The 21,491-nt window shown below is 41.2% G+C and overlaps 1 protein-coding gene across 1 annotated transcript in view; it reads left to right on the top strand.

Annotated features, from left to right (window-relative positions):
- The first annotated feature begins 583 nt into the window (after positions 1-583).
- bptf (bromodomain PHD finger transcription factor) overlaps positions 584-21,491 on the top strand; it is a 29,674-nt gene continuing 8,766 nt past the window's right edge. The window contains exons 1-23 of the mRNA XM_046866689.1: positions 584-1,536; positions 3,342-4,167; positions 5,517-5,746; positions 9,040-9,240; positions 9,390-9,524; positions 10,538-10,723; positions 11,212-11,360; positions 11,578-11,915; positions 12,163-12,294; positions 12,667-12,796; positions 13,024-13,159; positions 13,623-13,863; positions 14,027-15,859; positions 16,002-16,126; positions 16,222-16,350; positions 16,508-16,658; positions 16,787-16,907; positions 17,720-17,957; positions 18,494-18,664; positions 19,002-19,138; positions 19,341-19,455; positions 19,591-19,805; positions 21,115-21,394. Coding sequence (XP_046722645.1) covers positions 1,083-1,536; positions 3,342-4,167; positions 5,517-5,746; positions 9,040-9,240; positions 9,390-9,524; positions 10,538-10,723; positions 11,212-11,360; positions 11,578-11,915; positions 12,163-12,294; positions 12,667-12,796; positions 13,024-13,159; positions 13,623-13,863; positions 14,027-15,859; positions 16,002-16,126; positions 16,222-16,350; positions 16,508-16,658; positions 16,787-16,907; positions 17,720-17,957; positions 18,494-18,664; positions 19,002-19,138; positions 19,341-19,455; positions 19,591-19,805; positions 21,115-21,394 — 6,673 coding nt within the window. The 5' untranslated portion in view covers positions 584-1,082. The remainder of the gene's footprint in view (positions 1,537-3,341; positions 4,168-5,516; positions 5,747-9,039; positions 9,241-9,389; positions 9,525-10,537; positions 10,724-11,211; positions 11,361-11,577; positions 11,916-12,162; positions 12,295-12,666; positions 12,797-13,023; positions 13,160-13,622; positions 13,864-14,026; positions 15,860-16,001; positions 16,127-16,221; positions 16,351-16,507; positions 16,659-16,786; positions 16,908-17,719; positions 17,958-18,493; positions 18,665-19,001; positions 19,139-19,340; positions 19,456-19,590; positions 19,806-21,114; positions 21,395-21,491) is intronic.

A 21,491-nucleotide genomic window follows, 5' to 3' on the forward strand; every position in this document is an offset into this window, starting at 1 on the left:
GCTTTCGATGTCACAACAAAATATATAAGTTCTCCTAGGTACCATGCTGTGTAGTTTTATAACCAAGTTGTTGTTTTTTTTCCTGTGTATTGGAAAACTTTCCATAAATCATCTGGAGATTTTTACTGTTAAACAGCAAATAGTTATAGTTTTCCCCAGAAGGTTGTTCTATTATTTATAGATCTATTTCTATATAATATTCTATTTATTATTCAATTATTATTATTTAATATGTTGATTAATATCCCTGGAGCCTATCACAGTGATTTGAGGGCACGAGGCAGGGGGGCACCATTGAAGAGCTGCCAGTTCATTCAATTTACCCCCTTATCTGGACCAATGTTGTAAAAAAATATCGATTTTTCTTTTGTGTCGTATAATTAAATAATGTTTAGAGTAAAGCTTTAAATGTACATTAGTTCACATATGTTTACTGTATATCAAAATTTGCAGGTGAAAATAGAAAACAAACCGATTCAAAAGAACACAATTCAAAAGTAAACAATTGCAACTTTATTTTTTTTTTAATGAGCATAGAAGGGTATGAAAATGCAAGTTTTCACATTTCCAAAACACTTCATTCAGACTGCAAAAAATGTGACCGCAAATGAAGTGACTTAAGAAACTGAAATTGCATATTGCACTGCACCAAACCAGTAAATTTAAAAAAAAAAAGAAAAGAGAAGAAAAAGGAGAAGAGTAAAAGGTTGCAGCTGATGAGCAGTGATGGTATCTCTCAGTATGAAGGTGCAGCGAATTCACTGAGAGCGCAGGCAGTTGTGTAGAGCGGGGGGTCACGTGACCCGGGCTCGCGGCCCGCTGTGTTTGGAGTACACGGAGAGAGAAAGCGAGAGAGCGAGCGAGAGAGAGGAAGCAACATGGCGACTGCGAGCGACCCGAAGCGGGACGCCGGCCGTTCGCTTTGAGCTTTCCTCGTGTAAACCGACTCCGTGGCTTCACCGGACTACCGCATCCGCGTCTCTGCGAGATTATCTTTGCGTCGGCGCCCGAAAATCCGAGTTCTCCGCACTTCCGGTGCGCGCTAGGACGGAGAAAGGAAAGAATAGGTTTTTCTATGTGTAATGAGGGGGAGAAGAGGCAGGCCGCCCAAAACCCTGCTGATGCAGGAGCCTTCTCCAGGGCCAGTGCGCGGTCTCAGACCCCGGAAAGGACTGAAGGGGAAGCGCAGAGGGGGCAGCGACGACGATTTCGTGACCCCCAAGCGGGGAAACCCTCATTCATCGCGCGGGAAGAGGAAAGCTGGGTCCGTGGCGTCGCGGGGTAGAGGCAGGGGCAGAGGCGCTGGAAGAGGCAGGGGGAGACGGAGCGCCGCGAGCGCCGTGGTCTACGACGACCACGAGAGCGACGAAGATGAGGACGCGGTGAGTTTAGCCTCGGAGGAGGATGAGTACATGGAAGAAGAACCCCTCACCGAGGAAGAAGATGAGGTCATCGACAACGAGTCGGACTACCTCGAAGAGGAAGAAGAAGACGATGCCAGCTTCTGCACAGAGAGCAGCCACGGCAGCACTCCAGGTAGTACCGCAGCTAACCGAGCACAGTTCAGCTCAACCCTCAGGTCCAGAAACTGCTCCTGCAGACAGAAAATCCCCTCGTCCCCATCACTGATGTGTGCGATTTCTGCTAAATCTCATCCTAAACCTGACTGGAGATCTCAAAATGGAGTACATTGTGTGCTAAGTAAACGCAGGCCTAACTTTTAGCACACTTTGTGTCGGCTACCCGAGTTAAAGAGCTAGTTTATGTTTTTAATATCCTATAAAAGAACAATCAGGTGACAGGTTACAGAATAATCTCATTAATTCACTTTTTGTGCATAATGTCGCCTCTGATTCTTGAATATTACAGGAAAATTGCTAGCTGCTTAGCTGAGTTACCTTAGCCTGGTTCATTCAGTCGTGAGCCTGACGTTAGCACAGGTACCGCTAACATAAACATAATATAAATAAGGTTTTTAACTACTTAAAGTATTACCATATTATTACATTATTGTGCAGTCTGTTCATCCTGGTAAGTTTTAAACTCAATCTCCTCACACTTTCTTAGTGTTTGGGCTGGAGTTAAACAGAAAGCGTATGATGCTTAATAGAAAAACCGTGTTAGCTTCATGAGCTAGCTCTCTCTGTATTTCACTATTGTCTGAAACACGTATTTGACCCTCTTTCTCTCTATATATGTGGAATATAACCTTTTTATTTGAAGGAATCCTTCTCATATTATTTGTGAATTCTGTAGTAAACAGGTGCCCAAGTAGCTCAGCCTGGCTCCTCTTCATTAGCTGAGTAGCTAACAAGCTAGTCCGGCTAATGACAGGATCCCATGCGTTGGATTGTTTTGAAAACGAGCGCCAGTAGCGCTTCACCTCACACATGGAGGGAGTTTCATATTGAAGGCCTGCCAATACCCCACTGACATCACCGAAGTTCTTGATGCATCTCGATAAAAGCATAGAGATTTGTCTTTTAAAATGTTTTTTTTTCTGTACGTTTTGCTGTTTCCTTCCATCACTCACTCATGTGTGTTTGACAAACCTTATGCAGCTTTCTTAGTGTCACTGCACCGTCCTGCCTGATGCGAATCAGTCTCTCCTCTCTAAATCTGTGTGACAGCCCAGGAAAAACATTTGTTCACAGGTTCAACTCTGTCATTCCATCTCTACAGGAGACTCGAGACATTCGAATTATATCACATAAATATATCACGTTAAATAAGTATAAACGCATCATGCTCTCAATGCCAACTTCGACAGTCTCAGAATACACTTTTATATCACACATAGGGATCCTGTGTGCAGAAGAAAAGACTCAAAATTGTGTCTCTTTCATTGAATGTGTTGTAGCAGGATGTCGGAATCAGAATAGGGGTTAATTGGCCGAGTGTGTTGACAAACAAGGAATTTGTTTCCAGCTGTTGGTGACACAATACAGACTATTGGACACTATACAGATTAAATGAAACCACAAAATACAGACTATATGACAGATCAGTAATGTACATAAAGTGTGAGAAGGCATGATAGTGCATATAGCAGTAGTGTGCAGAACAAGATAAAGTTACTTTTGGACTTTTGTACAATATACTGCAGCGACAGCGCACGAAACATATGGCGATGAAGTGATGAGCGACTGTTCTTACAATGCAGTACAATAAAGCATGACATAGGATTAAGGTCATTGAGTTGCCACACTTTTGGCTATGAGTGTAAATGCATAGTGTTATTGGGATTCAGATACAACATAGATGGCTAGTTGCATTGCTGCTTACATGCTACAAAATTCAGAGGATTGTCTCTTATTATGTCTGTGCTTGTTCTGTATTAGGCCGGAGGAGACGGCGAGCCCGGCGGCCTCCGTCTCCTGTCCTGGAGCAGAAAGAGATCCCTCTGCTGGAGCTGCCCAAGTCCTCAGAGGACCTGCTCATCCCCCCCGAGCAACTCCTGAGCGCTTCCGCCGTGTACGAGGTGCTGCGCAGTTTCAGCACAGTGTTGCGTCTCTCGCCCTTCCGATTTGAGGACTTCTGTGCGGCGTTGGCGGGCCTGGAGCAGTGCGCGCTGCTGGCCGAGACGCACATTGCGTTGCTCAAGGCCATCCTGCGTGAGGAGGACTCCTCCAACACCACATTTGGGCCCGCTGACCTTAAGGACAGCGTCAACTCTACACTGTACTTCGTGGACGGCATGACGTGGCCCGAGGTGGTGCGAGCGTACTGCGAGAGCGAACCCGAGTACGGCGGAGCCGCACTTGAGCACCTGGAGGTTGAAGAGTACCCGTATGGGCCGCTCGAGAGCAAGGTAAAGGTGCTGCAGTTCCTAGTGGATCGCTTTCTCACCACCAACATGGCCCGCGAGGAGCTGATGAGCGAAGGAGCGGTGCAGTACGACGACCATTGCCGCGCTTGCCACCGTCTGGGCGACCTGCTCTGCTGCGAAACGTGCTCTGCCGTCTATCACCTGGAGTGCGTGCGGCCGCCTCTGGAAGCCGTGCCCGAGGATGAGTGGCAGTGTGAGATCTGTGTTGCACATCGTGTCCCCGGCGTCAGCGACTGCATCACAGAGGCCCAGAGGAGTCGTCCATACCTGCGGCAGGAGCCCATTGGCTACGACCGCCACCAGCGGAAATACTGGTTCCTCAATCGCAGAGTTATAGTGTGAGTTTTTAAATCTCTTATAATTTAAATAAGTTGTTCCAGGATGTGAATCATATTGTAATATTTCATACTTATAGATAGAACATGAGTAAATATTACTAGTATGTGTGAATGCACTTGTGCCTCCAGCCATGTTGCATTACACTGAAGTCACAGTCAGTGAATTTTAACAAAAGGTGACTGAAGCGATCCGTTTTGAAATGCAATGTTTACACAAATACAGCCGCTTCAGTTAGGCCTAGGCTAGAACTCCAGGAAATGTTCTGACCGTGATTGACAGGCTGCCTCCAGGTTCTGAGGTTAATCCACAGAGACTGGAAGTCCTTTTTCTTAAAAAAATGCAGAAATCTTGTGAACAAGTGACTTATTGGTTTGCCTTTAACAAAACAGTGTTTTCCCGGCAAGATAACAGGGGACTCTGTATTCAACTGAGTAGTGTTTATCAGCACACACCTAGAGACCTCTTAGAGAAGACACTTTGGGTCCTGAGGGAGCACAGAACATTTTACACTGTAGGTTTTAACACTCCCGATTCAGCTCTATTATATTCACACGTTTTAGTTGAGAGTTGCCAGGTGGAGGTGTTCAGTACGAAAGGAAAAGTTGAGTTTAGTGTTTGCCATCAGCGAGCCAACTGCTGGTGTATCTCGCACGTGGGTGGGTTTTCTGAGCAAGCAGCCTCTTGTAGTACCGCATTACATCAAATGAAATTTAAACTGAGGTCACCGGCCTCCCGTTTGGTCTGGAATAATAATGTCCCCCTTTTCTGTAACCGGAAAAACATTCTTATTGCTGAATAGCTCGGTGGTCTTTTTCTAGAAGCGCAGCAGGATATGGTTTGGGTCATGTTTTTGCTGAAAGCGTTGACATGTTCTTATTATAATGCACTGTTCGGTTCTGGATGTTGTAACAATATAAGTTGTTAAGCTTTTTCGGGTTACCAGTAAAATAAATTCCCTGTTACCTTTTTGACATCCTTTTTAAACGAAATGATCGATTCTGTTCACATTTTTGTTATTTAAAGGCAAAACCTTTTCTCTTTAGAGCTGTGCAGGATATGTAGAGGCATTATAATTACAGTGCTGCTTTAATGGCAGCGTATCTTTTGTTTAAAAAAAAATCCTGATGCCTCCTAATGGAAGTCGGCATGCCAAAGAAGCTTTCTTGTAAAAATTCTTTCTTTTTTGTTTTTAAATGTCTTTTTCAAAACACTTGCTCGTTTTCATATTAGATTTAAAAACATACAGGCATTTAGTAGTCTGGGTTTAGAACAAAACTTCTGTCCTAATTCAATGAGAGATTAAAATTGTATGGATTAACCCGAAGCTCTGTTTGTTTTGCATTATCAGGGAGGAAGATGGTGATGAGCAGGAAGAGGAAGGGAAGAGGATCTGGTACTACAGCACTAAAGTGCAGCTGGGGGAGCTGATCAAGGTTCTGGATAAGGAATTCTGGGAGAATGACCTCTGTGCTATGCTGGAGGAGCTGAAAGAGGAGATCTACGTGCACATGGACATCACAGAGGACCTCACTAACAAGGCTCGCGGCAATAACAAGGCCTACCTCGCTGCCGCCAATGGTAAGCACCAAGAAAATCACCGGTGCACAGAATAAAGTGCTCTTTAGTTATTCATGCATTCAAAGCACATCTGTTTATTTGTATAATATGGGATTTAAACCCTTTTTCTCTTTGGTTCATGGGCTGATGATTGTTTCTGTATATCGAGCTCTGTAAGTAAGTGTTAAAACATGAATGAATGTGATGTCATGACTGTCTATCAATTATCATTGCATTTGAGGTGAAAATTTAATTATTTCATTCTGGTTGCCACACTATCGCTGCTTTAAACAGTCATTATGAAGAGGGTGCATTTCATCCTTTTTGTTCCTAAAACAAATTAGAAAACAAATTTGTCTGAGTTTTGGGCACAGCTGAAAATGACGTTTTCTAGCGCTTTGTTGTGAAAATCCTGATCTAAAGACACATGCCCTATGCCCATTTCAACACTGTGTGTGTTATGAATGTGCTTGGATTCATGTCTGCTGGTCTGGTTCTTATTTTGTTGTCTGTTATTTATTATTACGTAGTGCACTGCTCCAACATCAGTAAGAAGGGCAACTGCGAGCAGAGATTTTTGGATAAGATCCAAGTGTTACATTAAGCAGTTGTTTCACCACGTCTTAATGCCTCACACAGGAATTTTCATGTTCATAGTTTTTTCCTTTAGAAGTTTTGGTCAGCCTTGACCAGCATAAAAACAGTTTCTAATTGAATGAGTGAATGAATGCTTTTGGCTGTTATTTTTCTCCTATTTAGTAGGAAATGTTTGAGTTGTTCCTTAGAGATGCACATAACAGCGTAAACGCATTCACATCGGCAAATAAAACGGAGTAATTGTTGTTTTAGAAAGCAAGGTATGAACATATAGCGAGCTCAGTATGCCACTTGTGCACCTTAAACAGAGCAACACTGTATGTTTCACCTGTTTGAGCAAATACACACTTCACCAGATATCTTTTTTTTTCTTTCTTGTTTTTTTTTTTTTTTTTACAAACCCCGCAGAAGCACTGTTTCACTCCAGACGCAGTGAAAAGACAGGGGGAGAGGTGAAAGTGTTTGAGGTTAGAAATACACCGGAGATGCTTTTGACAACATGGGCGCATTAGTGAGCGAGTGTGTGCCTACGATAAGCCGACACCAAAGTGCTTTTTGAGGACGTGTTAGCAGCTAACAGCTCCGCATTTTCTTTTAGCGGCTGGTGGCACCGAGTGATTTGAAAGTAACGAGAACATCAGAGCATGTAGGCTTTGTTTTTAAAAAAATATTGATTAATCTTTTGTCTGTCGAGACACAAACGGGCAATGCAAACCTCAAAATCATTCACTCTGATTGTTGAGATAAAAGGACATGCAGATGTTGAGATGGACATCCAGACAGACAGAGAGAGTTCTCAGAGAAGCGATAGCTCGTGTGGTGTCTGTGCTGTTGATGTGAATGGAAACTGAGAACGAAAGTAAAGGCTTAAAAAAAGGCTACTTCGAAAGCTAGTGCATATGCAGGCAGGCATCGCTGATTTTATCGAGGCTGTAATGCCTTGCATTATGCATGAGAGGAAAATCTTTTAGACTTTATTCTTCAGGAATAAGAAAATGAAAAAGAAAAAAAAAAAAAAAAGAAATCCTCAACCAAGAGTCATATGGGGTGGGGGGCTTAAAGTAAAAGGAAAAGTCCTCAAGGTTAAACCACAAACACTGTGTGGATGGAATTATGTTGTCTTTGTCAAAGCATTTATTAAATGTTGGAAAAAATTCGTATTAAGTTAATGCTTTTGACAAACATTATGTTCTTCATGTTGCTCTTGTATTGCTCTTGAGTGATTAGAACGTTTGGTGTCTCGTTTCAGCCGGTCACATATGCAGCCCAAAAGTTTCGGTTCCCCGCATACCTGTTAGTTTGCGTCTTTATGTTCTTTAGCGGGCGACTTTCCTCCTGACGGCGGTTCGAATAACAAGAGTGCGGAAGACAGAAGTGCAGTTTTTGGAACGTTCATACTTTCCACAGATAACGTGTGAAGGCAGAGTTCACACTTTCTTTCTTCTGCTGCTTCGTAAAGAGTGTTGAGACATTTAGGCATGTTGTCAGTTCGGTGTTTTCCTGTGTATAAGTAATTCTAGTAATATATGAGACACCAGGAGAAATCTTTCAAGAAATACAGATTTTCTTTGTGAACATCAAGCACTTGGGTTGCAGATTGCAGGTGAATTTTTGAATTCTTTTGACTTGTTGTGTAATGACAAATGCGACTGATCAGGGAGGCGGTAACGCACTCGTATTCACAAGATGAACAAAATAAGTTGTCGTCGTTTTTAGGCAATTTTCTGACCTTTTAATAAGGTATTTAAAAGCCACTTTTTTTTTCTGCTTAGGCAGCAGATTTGTCATGTTTATTACGTGCGTTTTTTGGTTTGCTTCGCACGTGAGCAGTGAAACATTTATAAATCCAACAAATATAATGGATATTGAAAATAAATGGTACCATGCGTACCATTGAGGGAATATTTTCCCGCCGCTATTTATAGCTAAGGAGACTTGAAAGCAGCTTGTCGTGTGTAGGAGGAAAACTCATCCTGTAGAGGTCACCTGAGAGATTCCACATCAAAAGACAAATAGTATTGGTCAAGATTATGTACGCTTCTCCATTGTATATGGTACCTGAAACCAAAATAAGAGTGCTCGTTTTTACTCACTATAAAATGGCAGTGTAGTAGGTTTTTTGTTCTTTTTTGCTAACACAGATGGATAGGTTACTCGGTGCGGTTATTTTTAACTTCGTTAAGGATTTGGGTTCAGTCTGGAAGAAAGAAGCAGCATATGGTACTGTAGCAGAGAACCATTGACTGATCAGGTGTGCATCTCTAATAGCACTTGAAAATCCATTTATCAGTCCGGATCTATGGCTAAATTGAGTCGGTCATCCATTACACACAGCTCGTTTGGATTATTTCCTGCAACTGGGTCGATTCAGTGCTGAATCTGGTTCTCGCTGCATTCGCACCGTTTATGCTGAATGAACACTGCATGATTTTAGCCCTGGTTTTGCTGTTCGAGACTAATTTTGGGCTGTTTCACATGCTCTGTTGTAAACCACACATACCAATGCAGCTATAAGAAATAATTTCGCATGCCATACCCAGATGTTTGTTAGAAACAGACAAAAAAAAGAAAACACATGATTCCTGGAAATACTGTGTGTATTTGTATAGTTGTGAAACTGTAGTGTAAATTAGCTTAAAAAAATGTTTTGCTCTATATTTGTAGTTCTCTTTTTCACAGCCCTCTTTGTTCATGCCTCATCCTTTTTTCCTATTCAGATGAGATCCTGGAAAAGCAGAAGGCTCATCAGGGGGAGCTTGATGAGACGAAACCGAAAGCTGCAGAAAAGGATACCCTTGGGTTAAAGGTCAACGAGGGATCTGAGGGTGATAACCCAGCCTCATCAATTGCCGAACCGCTTTTTGGACGACCAGACTCCGATGACCGGAATTCATCCAGCAACAAGATTGCGGTTGATGGTAAGGTCAAGCGTTGTGTTTGCCACTGCTTTTCAATGCGACACCCGAAGGTGCAAGAACTCTAGATTAATGGTGAGATAAAAAGGAACCTGGGTGATTTGGACTGGGAGGTGAGCAGGAATGGATGTTTGTTTGTTGTGCCTGTGTAGCGCCTCCTGCTGGTGAGGAGAGCAACAGTGCATGTGGGCGCCCTCAGACTGACTCTTCTGTCCCGTCAAAAGGAGATCCTACATCCTCGTCCACTGTAGAGGACCCTGGAGAAGGAGTGCAGAGGGAATGTGCAGGTACAGAGGCGTGGTCCTGGAAGTTATTTTGATTCCTTGTTGTGCCACATAGCAAATTCATTGGGCTCTTATGAGCTTGAATCAGCCTCCGTTTCCTTCTTTGAGACTTGTTGCATGCCAAATTCTAACTTAAACATTTGGGCTGCTGTTCTGGTTATTTTACCTTTATTTAATGCATCCGCATACCAGCTTATACTCTCTGAAAAAGATCCATTTTGCCTGCTTTCATTTTTTCTTGGCCTGTTTTTTTAAGCACTCTGTGGGCACGTCTGTCTGACTAAGTCCACAAGACAGTAAAAAGCATTGGATTTGGCCTGCTGCCCTAACTGCTTCTTGCTTGGATAATTCTGCAAGTCTCTTCCATTTAGTTTGTACAGTTCAGTCTGGCTGCATGCATTGCCAAAGCCTCATGGCATGGGATTGGGCACTCATGGAACGGAACACTTTTTTTTCTTTTTTTGCCACGACTAGCTTCACTGTTGCACCAACCCTGTTCTAACCAGGCTGAGAGCTGAGTTCCATTGGTCCTATTTGGGGTGATGGGGGAGTGTTAAAACTCTTTCTGGTGCAATAGAGTTAGCTCCTCCCAGCTAGCTTTGCCTGACAATAGTGCCATAGAGAAGCACTGGCATGGTGCCATCTCCACTGTGAGTGTTAAGAGAGTCGCTGGCATGCTTTCCTTCCATCCCCTAGCTTGGGATGTGCACACGTATTTGTCGTAGATTGTGATTCTTTTCTTTAATATGTCACTGAAGTCAGAAAAATAGGAATGAAAATTGATACAAGCAAAATAAAATAAAAACACAATCAAATATATGAACAAAAGCAGATATTTTAACTATTTTCCTGGTTTCAATGCTACTGGCCTTAATTTGTCTGAATATTGTCAGCAATGCTGAATTTAATGATTTGATATAAAAGTTATTTTAAAACATTTGAAAAAAATCAATTTAACAACTGTTTGATACGTTCTGTATGAGAAACCCGAATGTGCCCTGTTTTGTGTGCGCTAGATAAAAGCTTGGAGTCAGGTTGCGGAGGCAATGAAGAGCCTGTCTTGCAGAGCGAGCCACCTCAGATTGCTGATGAGAACAGCTGCAGCAGTCACTTCTCAATATCTGACTGTCTGAGGGCTCCTGAGGAGCCGGATCTCGCAGACCGCTCGTCTCAGTCCTCCCTTAACAGCCAGGATGATGCCGGTACCCTGAGCACGAGACACAAACAGATAACACGTGCTACACATACTGACATCCAAATGAACACAGATTTCCCAAACACGAGTCACACACATACTACATAAACATCAGTTATCGAAATCTTAACTAAATGTTTAACTCTGTAATTATAAGAAATTTCGAATTACTCGACGTTTTAATGTGAAATTATAATATATCTATAAAAGGTGTGTTAAAGCATAGTTGTGTGATTGGGCTTTAATTGTTATACTTTTGAAATGAGACAGCAGATGTAGCTCTATATTTATTTTTCTTGCAATTTCAAATATTCTACTATATACTACAATTCTTACAATATACAAATATACAATTTCACATATTAAACACGGTTCACATGGAGACGGTTGAGACACTATCCAAACATACATCTAAACACTTAAGTTTATGATGAAGCTTTATTTGTGTTTTATTTGTGTTGTTTCCAAAATAATTGACTTGTGTGTATGTGGCAGGTGAGGGTAAAGGGAATGGCGATGGCGGAAAAACAGGGTCGGCAACACGTATGGTGACGCGTCTCCGAAACCCGGACAGCAAGTTAAGTCAGCGCAAAGTCATGCAGGACAAGGACACCAGCTCACAGGAGAGCAAAGCACTTAAAGAGGTAAAATGAGCACATTTATTTCTCCTAGCACTTATACATTACTTAGTGCAGTCAATAAAACTAGCATCTAACCTGAACATTGAATGTACATTGATTGTTTTTAATGCTTTATTATAAACATTTCCTATACAGCAAAGTATATTCCAGGACATACATTTTTTTTCTATATGAATCGGTCTGCATTTCAAATCATCACATGCTGCGATTCTTTCCTTAGACTCCTCTGCTGTCCAGTTTGGTCCGGAAAGACCTAGGCCTGAAGACCAGCTCCAGCAATGGGTATTTTAAGCTTGGCCAGGAGGGCAAATTCCGTGTCTACCACAACCAGTACAGCACCAACGCTCTGGCACTTAACAAACACCAGCATCGCGAGGACCACGACAAGCGGCGGCATCTCTCGCACAAGTTCTGCATGACACCTGCCGGTGAGTTTAAGTGGAACGGCTCAGTGCACGGCTCGAAAATGCTGACCGTGTCCACACTGAGGCTCACCATCATCCAGCTGGAGAACAACATCCCTGCACCTTTCCTGCATCCCAACTGGGCATCACACAGGTAGTAGAGCTAAAAACATGTATTTCATTATTTTTTAATGAAGATATATAGCTACTAGTTTGGATGGTTGTGATAATAAAAAAAAACAACACATTTTTATAATGATTACTTTAATCATTATTATTATTATTATTAATATATTACAGCCACCACACAGAGGTGACTCCACTGCATGTAATGGGAGGATAGTTCTAGACAGTCATTGCAGCTTTTATATGTCTACGCTGCAATTTTTTTGTTGTTGCAGGTCCAACTGGATAAAAGCTGTCCAGATGTGCAGCAAAGCAAGAGAATTTGCCTTGGCGTTGGCCATTCTGGAGTGTGCGATCAAACCAGTGGTCATGCTCCCAGTATGGAAGGATTCTCTCGGTCACACGAGGTGAGCAGTCACATTCGTACACTGGATTTGTTCGAAATTAGCTTATGAACTTGTTTTTGCACCCTGTTTTTTTTGGAGTATTTAATCCAACCTGCTTATTTAAATGTGAACACGAGTTTTACTGGTGTGTTTTGCTGAAATCATTTTGTAGTGGATGTTTGTAATTTCCTGAACCATTTCTTCTAAAGAGGCACAGAGTACGCTTTTTGGTCCTGTTCTAATAATTTCCCATTTGTCTTTGCCCCAGGATGCATACTGATTTAATGTTTAAGGTTAGACGATGCTGATTAAGCAAATTGCATTGTCAACATTTTCTTTAATTCGGATGTCATTGGGCTGTTTTTGTTTTGTTTTTTTAAAATCCTCTTTTAGGCTCCACCGAATGACCGCTATGGAGAGGGAGGAGAAGGAGAAGGTGAAAAAGAGAGAAAAAAAGCTGGAGGATGAAGAAACAATGCAGCAGGCGACATGGGTGAAATACACTTTTCCCATTAAGCATCAGGTAATTATAATTTTTTTGCCTTGTAATATTATTGAGGTTGCTAAATGTGAATGTCCATTAGAATTGAAATACATTTGTGAGGACCAGCAGAATCAACTGAAAATATAAATATATTGGCCTGTTCCAAGGAAAGGACTAAATGTTCCATTTTATTCAAGTCTATTTTTGTTACTGTACTATGAAAGATCTCAGCAGTTTTCTAAATGGTCTGTATTATCATGCACTAGGTGTGGAAACAGAAGGGTGAGGAGTACAGAGTGACTGGTTATGGTGGATGGAGCTGGGTCAGTAAGACCCATGTCCCACGCTTTGTTCCTAGATTACCTGGAAACACAAATGTCAACTACCGAAAAGCACTTGAAGGTACGTATTTTGTGTCCCTGGAAAATCTATTCACACTTTCCTGTCGCATTCACTTTAGAGGATAGTTTTTCTTTTTTTTTTCCTTTTGTTCCATTAAGTCAATATTACTACTTTACCAATCCTCTTATTTATATTTATATATATATATATATATATATATATATATATATATTTATTGTGTGTGTGTATAATTGTATTCATTTTCTTCTTGGAATTCATATTCCATATCGATTATTTTATGCTATTGGGCTTTGTGCCAGTTTTTTGTTATTTTACTATTTTTATTATCTCTTCCTGAGCATCATGTACATTTGTCAAGTACAGTACATATTTAAGTTGCATAAATTTACTTTAAATTCTAATACCTGTAAAGGCACTAACGGCTTAGACTGAGTTTTTACTTGTCTTATACTTTTATGTAGCTGAAGGTTTTCCCTCTCTTTTTTTTTTTTTTTTTCCAAAGAAGCAGCTAATGCTGTCGTTAAACGGCAGCCATCTTATTCAGAGAAATGCCAAATCCCCGAAACCCCAAAAGAACACTCATCTATAGAGGAGCAAACACTCGAAGGAGAGGATGAACAAAAGGGAGAAAAGATGGAGGTGGATGAGAAGGCTGTGGATAAGAGTGATGAGATTAACAAAAATGAATCCTCTGAAAAGATGGACACAAGCACCTCTGATTTAACTAGCCCCAGTGAAGAAAAGGTATTGATATACAAACAAGTGGCTTCTTGTTTCATCAGTTGTTAATCGTTTGGATTGTCAGTATGCTTTGGAGGAATACAGAGAAATACTATATTTGAAAAATCACTGTAGTTATTACTAATTGTTATCTTATTATTTTTCCTGTATTTGTCTCATGTTTGCAGGTGACATTAAAAGCCCACCTTTACCTTTAACGAATGATCCGTGCGTAAAAGCGGAATCTGTTGATTCAGAGGAGTCCAAAGCCGCCGCTGCAGTTCAGCCTCGGGCATCATTTGAAGATGTTGTTAATGTCAGCCAGGGCTTTCAGCTTCGCACAGCTTACAAGAAGAAGGGCAAAGGATCAAAGCTCGATTGTCTTCTGGAGCGGCGAGTCAAGCAGTTCGCTTTGGAGGAGAGACAGAGGCTGGACAAGCTTAAGCAAATTGTTGCCTCAAAACCCATCAGTGAAAATGGGACAAAGGATCAGGAGAAAACCAGTCCATCTCTGAACCAACAGCTTAAAACTGAAGGACCTGCTTTTGAAGCAACAAAAACTGTTGGGACTGATAACGCAGCAAACCCAATGGTAAAGGAAAAAGATCCTGTAGTACAAAAGCTCGATTTTGACCAAGACGAACAGGTGGCGCGTGGTTCTCCTGAAGCTGAAAATCTTGACGTCAGGCTGGGATCCAATGTAAAGACTGAAGCAGCTGCATTTCTTGCAGAAACGGAGCAAAAAGTAGCACCAGAACTGGAGCACAAAACAGGGAATGGCACGTTAATAACAGACGCTGAGCTTAATGGAGGTTCTCTGAAAGATTTGGAAGGCAGCGTTAATTCAAACAGCAAAATGGCATGCCCTAAATTTGAGGATACAGAGAAGGAAGGTTCAACCGAAACAAGTTCTTCCATGGCAGAGAATGGCCTAAGTTTAAAAACAAGCTTACCGTTGCATGTCAATGGCAGTGATGGTTCAATGGACACTCTGCCTACAGAGTTGACCAATAACATCAACTCAAAGGAAGATGAAGAGGAGGAGGAGGCAAAAACGCTTCCTTCCAAGGATCCTATAAAATCGCTAATGAACGGTGACCTGACTCAAGGCAGTCAGAACGAGAAAGCTCAGCCTAATGAGGAGAGTCATGTGGAGAAGTCAAACTTGGAGTATCTGCCCTCTAAGATTGCCAAACTTGACAGCAGCAGTGAGGGAAAAGCTGATTCAGCGATTAGTTCTTCTCCTTCCCAACTTTCTCACGTTGAAACTGTAAAGTCAGTCGGGATTAGTAACAGTACCAAGGTATCACCAATGGAGACTGAAGAGGCTAAGTTGAAAACTCTCTTCCCATCACCTATTCTGTCAACAGAGGAGTCCAGCCTAAGCAGTGATGTTGCTGAGAATAGCACTAACAGTAGTATTGCGGCCAAGACCATAGTTACGCAAGTCACCACCACTACTACAACCACCACTACAGTGTCCACTGAGTCACACAGTGTTGAAGCATCCAGCTTGCCTGATGGTACGACTGACATCAAAGCTCCTTCAGCCTTGACATCAGCTGAACCAAAAGTGGAATCCACACTGTCAGTCTCAACTCTTTCCACTACAACCACTACCACAGTTACCAAGGTTGCAAACCTAACCCATGGAGCCCGAGTTACAGAGCAGAGTAAGACCGTCGTCTCGGCAACGTTTACCGATGCCAAGTCGGCACCCACAAGTACTATTGTGACCTCAATCAACCTGAGTAAAGAGTACACCACCAGAGACACAGTGCGGTTATTAAAGTTCTCCCGCTGCAAGAAAACGCGCTCTGGTACAGCCCTTCCTTCATATCGAAAGTTTGTAACGAAGAGCAGCAAGAAGAGCATTTTTGTGCTTCCCAACGATGATTTAAAGAAACTTGCTAGGCGAGCGGGTATCCGCGAGGTGCCTGTCTTTAATTACAATGCCAAACCCGCTTTAGACATCTGGCCCTATCCGTCCCCGAGACCCACATTTGGAATCACATGGAGGTATGTTGGCAACAGGTTAATCAATAAAATGTGCAGGACATGGGGAACTCCTGGAACAGGATTGGAAGGGTTTTTATTAACATATTCATTGTGTTCTTGTTCTTTCTGTTAATTATCATGAATCCTTTTTATTTTTCCACAGGTACCGACTTCAGACGGTAAAGTCTTTGGCTGGAGTAAGTCTGATGTTACGCCTGCTTTGGGCATGCCTCAGGTGGGACGACATGTCAGTGAAGCCCTCTCCTGCTGTTGGAACCACACGCACAGGTGAGCAAAGGTTAACTACTATTGAATATTTTGAACGCAGAATTACACAAAAGAGCTAAAAATACTTGATTACTTTCTTATATCTTCATCAACAGAAACATCCGACACTGAAATAACAACAACCGAGATTATTAAGCGAAGAGACGTGGGACCTTATGGTATCCGCTCAGAGTATTGCATCAGGAAAATCATTTGTCCCCTGGGTGTGCCTGAGACTCCCAAAGGTAATGCGAACTAAAATAAATAAGATATGAGATACTGACTTGCTGTTAATTTTTTTTCTTCTTTGGTCCTCACTAAAATGTCCTTTTATTGTCAAATTGAATATTTGATCCATTTAAGTTACCTACTATGCATATCTTCTCATCCACCTTCATTCAGAGACCCCCACACCCCAAAGAAAAGGTCTGCGCTCAAGTGCGCTGCGGCCAAAGAAACCAGAGCCTTCTAAGCAGACGGGGCCTGTTGTGATTGAGAACTGGGTGCCAGAGGAAGAGCTGGAGCTGTGGGAGATACGAGCCTTTACTGAAAGGTGATTCTGTCTGACTAAATGAGACACTCCGTTCCATACATCTGTTAAAGACGACCTTGACCTAATCCTCTTGATACTTTTATAAATATATAGAATTCTGGATACTTAGTATACTGATTTTTCTACAGGGTTGAAAGGGAGAAGGCACAGGCAACCGATCCAACTAAGGTTAGTGTGCAGAAGACAGCTGAGGAGGTCAAGGCCCAGTTGGAATCGCAACTAAAGCAACAGAGATTGGCAGCTCAGCAGGTAGAAAATTAAACATATGCCCATCTGTTTAGAAAAATTAAACTTTTAAAAATACATTTTTTATATAGCCCTTTGTTAAAATAGACTTTGGTGACGCATGCTTCGATATTCTGCTATTTTTACTGTAATTCCGTCTCTCAGAGTAACTCTTCTACCAGTTCCTTTCCAAAACACATTTGCCAGCAAAGCAAAGAATTAATATGAGAGAAGTTTTAGCCTTCTAGTGCCTTAAAACTGTAAATTTAAAGTGAAAACCATGATTGCAAAAATATATAAAACATTGGATACAACAGACTCTTTGTGTTGACAATGTGGAATAATGTTTATAAAAAAAAAAAAGAAAGAAAGGAAAAAAAGTGTGTGTGTATGTATATATGTGTGTGTGTGTATATATATATATATATATATATGTATATATATATATATATATATATATATATATATATATATATATATATATATACACACATTTTTTCTGAATGAGTAGTGAGTAGTGTCATATATATATATAAAAAAATGTAAAAAAATAAAAAATTGTATTTATTTATTATATAAATATATATATATATTTATATAATAAATAAATACAATTTTTTTATTTTTTTACATTTTTTTTTTTAATACCTCTTAGGATCTGAAACCTTTGAAGTCTGGCATTCAAAATTTAACCTTTTAAAACTGTGGCTCACCAAATTTTGTCATGTTAGATAATTACTGATGAAGTTGTAAATTGATTGGGCAAATGGCTATAACCTGGCTGTGGTTTTGTTTGGGGGGGTTTATCACCAAACTTCTGTATAAATATATTGTAGAAACGTTTGGAGCAGCAGAAAGCCGGATTAACCATAACCCAATCAAACTTGGGCAGCACACCTAACATCACTGCATCGTCCACCCAGAAGGTGGTGGTAGGTTCTCTGACCAGTCCAGTCACCCCTGGGACAAAAGTAGTTCTTGCCACCAAGCTAGGTACTCCAGTCAAGTTTCAGCAGGGCAAGAACTTCCAGCAGTCCTTTGCCTCCTGGGTCAAGCAGGGCCAAAGCAATACAGGTCAGTGATTTAGTGGCTAAAATTTAAAAGAAGTTTCCATTATTAAACTATTTCATTATTGTCTTATGACTTTGCACATTTTTGTTTTGTTGGCTTTAGGTTTTTCTTTTTTTTTTTGGTTGGTTGGTTTTTATTTTTGCACTTTTTTGTTTGGTTTGCACTTATTTTTTTTTTTTCTTTGTTCAGAACAATTATTTGCTTTGGCTTTATATTTTGCATCTCTGTTTTGTTTGGTCATCAAATGCATGGATGCAATCAAAGCAGTTTTAAATGGCAGAATGCATATGTCCTTAATCAGTGATGCCCACTCATCCAGTATGTGCATCGATCTTATATGAACAGAGAAACTTCTAGAAATAGATTATCATTGAGAATGAGCTAAAATAAGTCTATGGCTGAAATAAGCTTCAAACATTCTAATGAGTTGTTTTTGGATAATGTGTTTTTATTAGTGGATGGTTGTGGGCATCACTGCCACACACCAATTTTGCTGTGGCTTTTTTTATGGAGGTGACCACTGGTCATGTGTCTTGCAGCCTCCACTGCTTCCGTTACCACAGTGGCGGCGAGTAGTGTCAGCGCGTCTGGGCAAACGTTCCAGATTGCTGCTGCGTCAGGTTTGATGACTGGCAATGTCATCACCGCCAAACTGCCTCTGCCGGCCAACAGCAAGATAGTCACAGTGAACGTGCCAACCACGCAAGGAGGTAGGGCAGGCCTCTGCCCATCCTGGCATGCTTTCTTTAATTAGGCCTGCCCGCACACAAACACACGCTCATAATAACAGCTCCTGTCAACCAAGTGATGATGCACCGGGGGTTACTGCATGATATTGTGATAAATTGTAAGTTTGTAGTGCCTGGGAAACCTGCTTTTTCTTAGTTGTGAGTCTGCTTGTAGGATTGTAATTTTGTTCAGCCCAGATGGAAACGGTTTGTGTGCTTTTATTTAGATAGAAACTAAAAATTGTTTGTCGATTTTGTTGTGGAAAGCTGGTGCCACGTTGTCAAAGTGCTAACCATTTGGAGTTTAAATCTTTTGCAGGTGTTGTCCAGGTGCAGCAGAAGGTTGTGGGGATCATTCCATCCAGTACAGCAGCCACGGCTCAGTCCTTCTCTTCATTCCAGCCTCGCTCAGGCAGTATCAACATCCGACCCAACAACAGCACATCCGCACAGCAGGTCCCTATGCATATGTTGCTAAAACCTTGCAGCATATTTCAGTGATCATAGAATTATGTACTTTACAATTAATACAATCACTATAGTGGTTTGTAAAAGGGCCTCATCTATTGAAGGCAGTCTTGATTTATGTTACTTCTGATAACATTATATTGCTGTAGATGATGAAAACTGATGGCTAAACTAATTTTATTTTCTACAGGTCACCACTACTGGAACCCCTGTTCGACCTGGGATGACTGTTGTTCGTTCGCCCCTCCAACAGACCACAAGTTTAGGCAAGACCATCATTCGCACACCTCTAATGGTTCAACAAGGTATTCTTCTTTTGTTTGTTCCTCCCCTAATAGTTGCATGTCATATTGGCTTTGCAAGTCCAGTATGATGATGTCATCGAGAGCTGCTTGTTGCTTTGTCCAGCTTTTTTCTAGTTTTGTCTAATTGTTTCTCAGGTCAGGGTCAGCAGGTGGTAACTCAGATTATCCGAGGAACACCGGTGTCAAAGGCTGTGAGCAGCAGTGGCCCAACGCAGGTGGTGGGTTCTTCCCCTCGACCCTCCACCACTGGGCAGTCCCAGACACCACAGACTCCCAGCAGCACACGACCACAGCAAGGCCAAGTTAAACTAACCCTGGCCCAGCTAACGCAGCTCACACAAGGCGCTCAGGTTTGTATATGTTTTTATGATTCAAATTCAAATTTTATTTGCCACATACACATACATACAGAGTACTGAAATGTGTGGTGAAATGCTTTTTGGAACTGTCCAACCAGTAAACAAGAAAAAATTGAATATAAGGATTAAAATAAGTAAATAAAAAAAGTATTAAGTATAGTATATCAAAGTATGAGAATTAGGTTAATATATTATGAGATATAATATATATGTGTGTGTGTGTGTGTGTGTGTGTGTGTGTGTGTGTGTGTGTGTGTGTGAGAGTGAGAGAGAATTGTACAGTTAACTCAAACTAAGGCCAGTATGTACTAGAGACAAAAGATATCTTGCTTACAAAAAGGATATTTTTTAAATCCCACATTAGTGAGACAACTCTGAAAATCAGATCTTGCAAAATATAGTTGTAGAAGGCAGGTAGTGATGTTTAGTTTATTGCTCGGATAAAAATGGAAAACCAAAGCGATTGTTCTTCTACTACAGTAGTGAAAAACTAAGTTGTTGATTAAAAAAAAAAAATCTCGTATTTTTCAATACATGACTCTTTAAAGACATTTTGTTGCTGTGCTTTTTTAACTGATTAATTTATTCATATTGTCGTTTTGCTTTTAAATTATTCCTCATTGCAGTTCACTGGAAGTAGCATGACTTTGAGTACAAAGCAAAACTCTTTCAAACATTAATCATCTAGTGTTGAGCACTGGATAACAGAAATTAAATTCAAGTCACTTTTATTTCCTATTTCCCGTTATTTATTCATTCACTTTAAATGGTGATTTAACATAGGTGCATAACATCCATAAAATATAACTGGAGTTTTTGCTGTGCTTTATATATTACCTGTATATATTTTTGAAACTGTAGGAAAGCTTTCCCCTTTCGTTGTATTTCCACGCTTCACCACTAGAGGGAGATTCACAGATTACCATTCATAATAAGTTACCGCTGTGACGTCACAGTGCCGCGTGCTTAAAAGGCCAGAACTCTGAGCAGCAGTAGTCATTCAACATCGTGCAAATCCTGAACTTAATAACATTTTGTTTCCGACGAGCCATATAGTGATCCTTCCTAAGAGTAACTTTTCTTTTTTTTTCTTTCCCTATTTTAAAATTTTACATTTATAACCTTTGTATTAGACACATTCAGTTTATGCTTTTGACAATGTAACATCCTGGATAATACCTCCTAAATAGCTGTTGGAGTTCCCATAGCCTTTTATTTATTTACTTATTCACTTACCTATTTAAAATATCCTTCATTTAATCAACTGATCTGAACCTTATTTTTCTTCTTCTATATAAAGGGTGGAAATCCAGGTCTGACTGTGGTAATCCAGGGTCAGGGGCAGACAACAGGGCAGCTGCAGGTTATCCCACAGGGTGTGACTGTGATCCCAGGCCCTGGTCAGCAGCTTATGCAAGCAGCTATGCCAAACGGCCAGGTGCAGCGCTTTCTCTTCACTCCTATGGCACCAGCACCAGCTACTCCAGGTCCAATTGTGTCCACACCCAGCACCTCAGCCACTCCAGCAAGCAGCAGCACAGCTACTACCACCGCCGGATTTACCACTCCAACACGTCCAGGTAAGATATGCTATACGTCTATGTAGGTGTTTTTTCTCTATAATGAGGGATTCAGAGACAAAGATGGATATTGTTCTTTGAGGGAAATTGTTTTACG

Source organism: Silurus meridionalis, chromosome 14 (assembly GCF_014805685.1).
Source record: "Silurus meridionalis isolate SWU-2019-XX chromosome 14, ASM1480568v1, whole genome shotgun sequence".
Lineage (NCBI taxonomy): Eukaryota > Metazoa > Chordata > Actinopteri > Siluriformes > Siluridae > Silurus > Silurus meridionalis.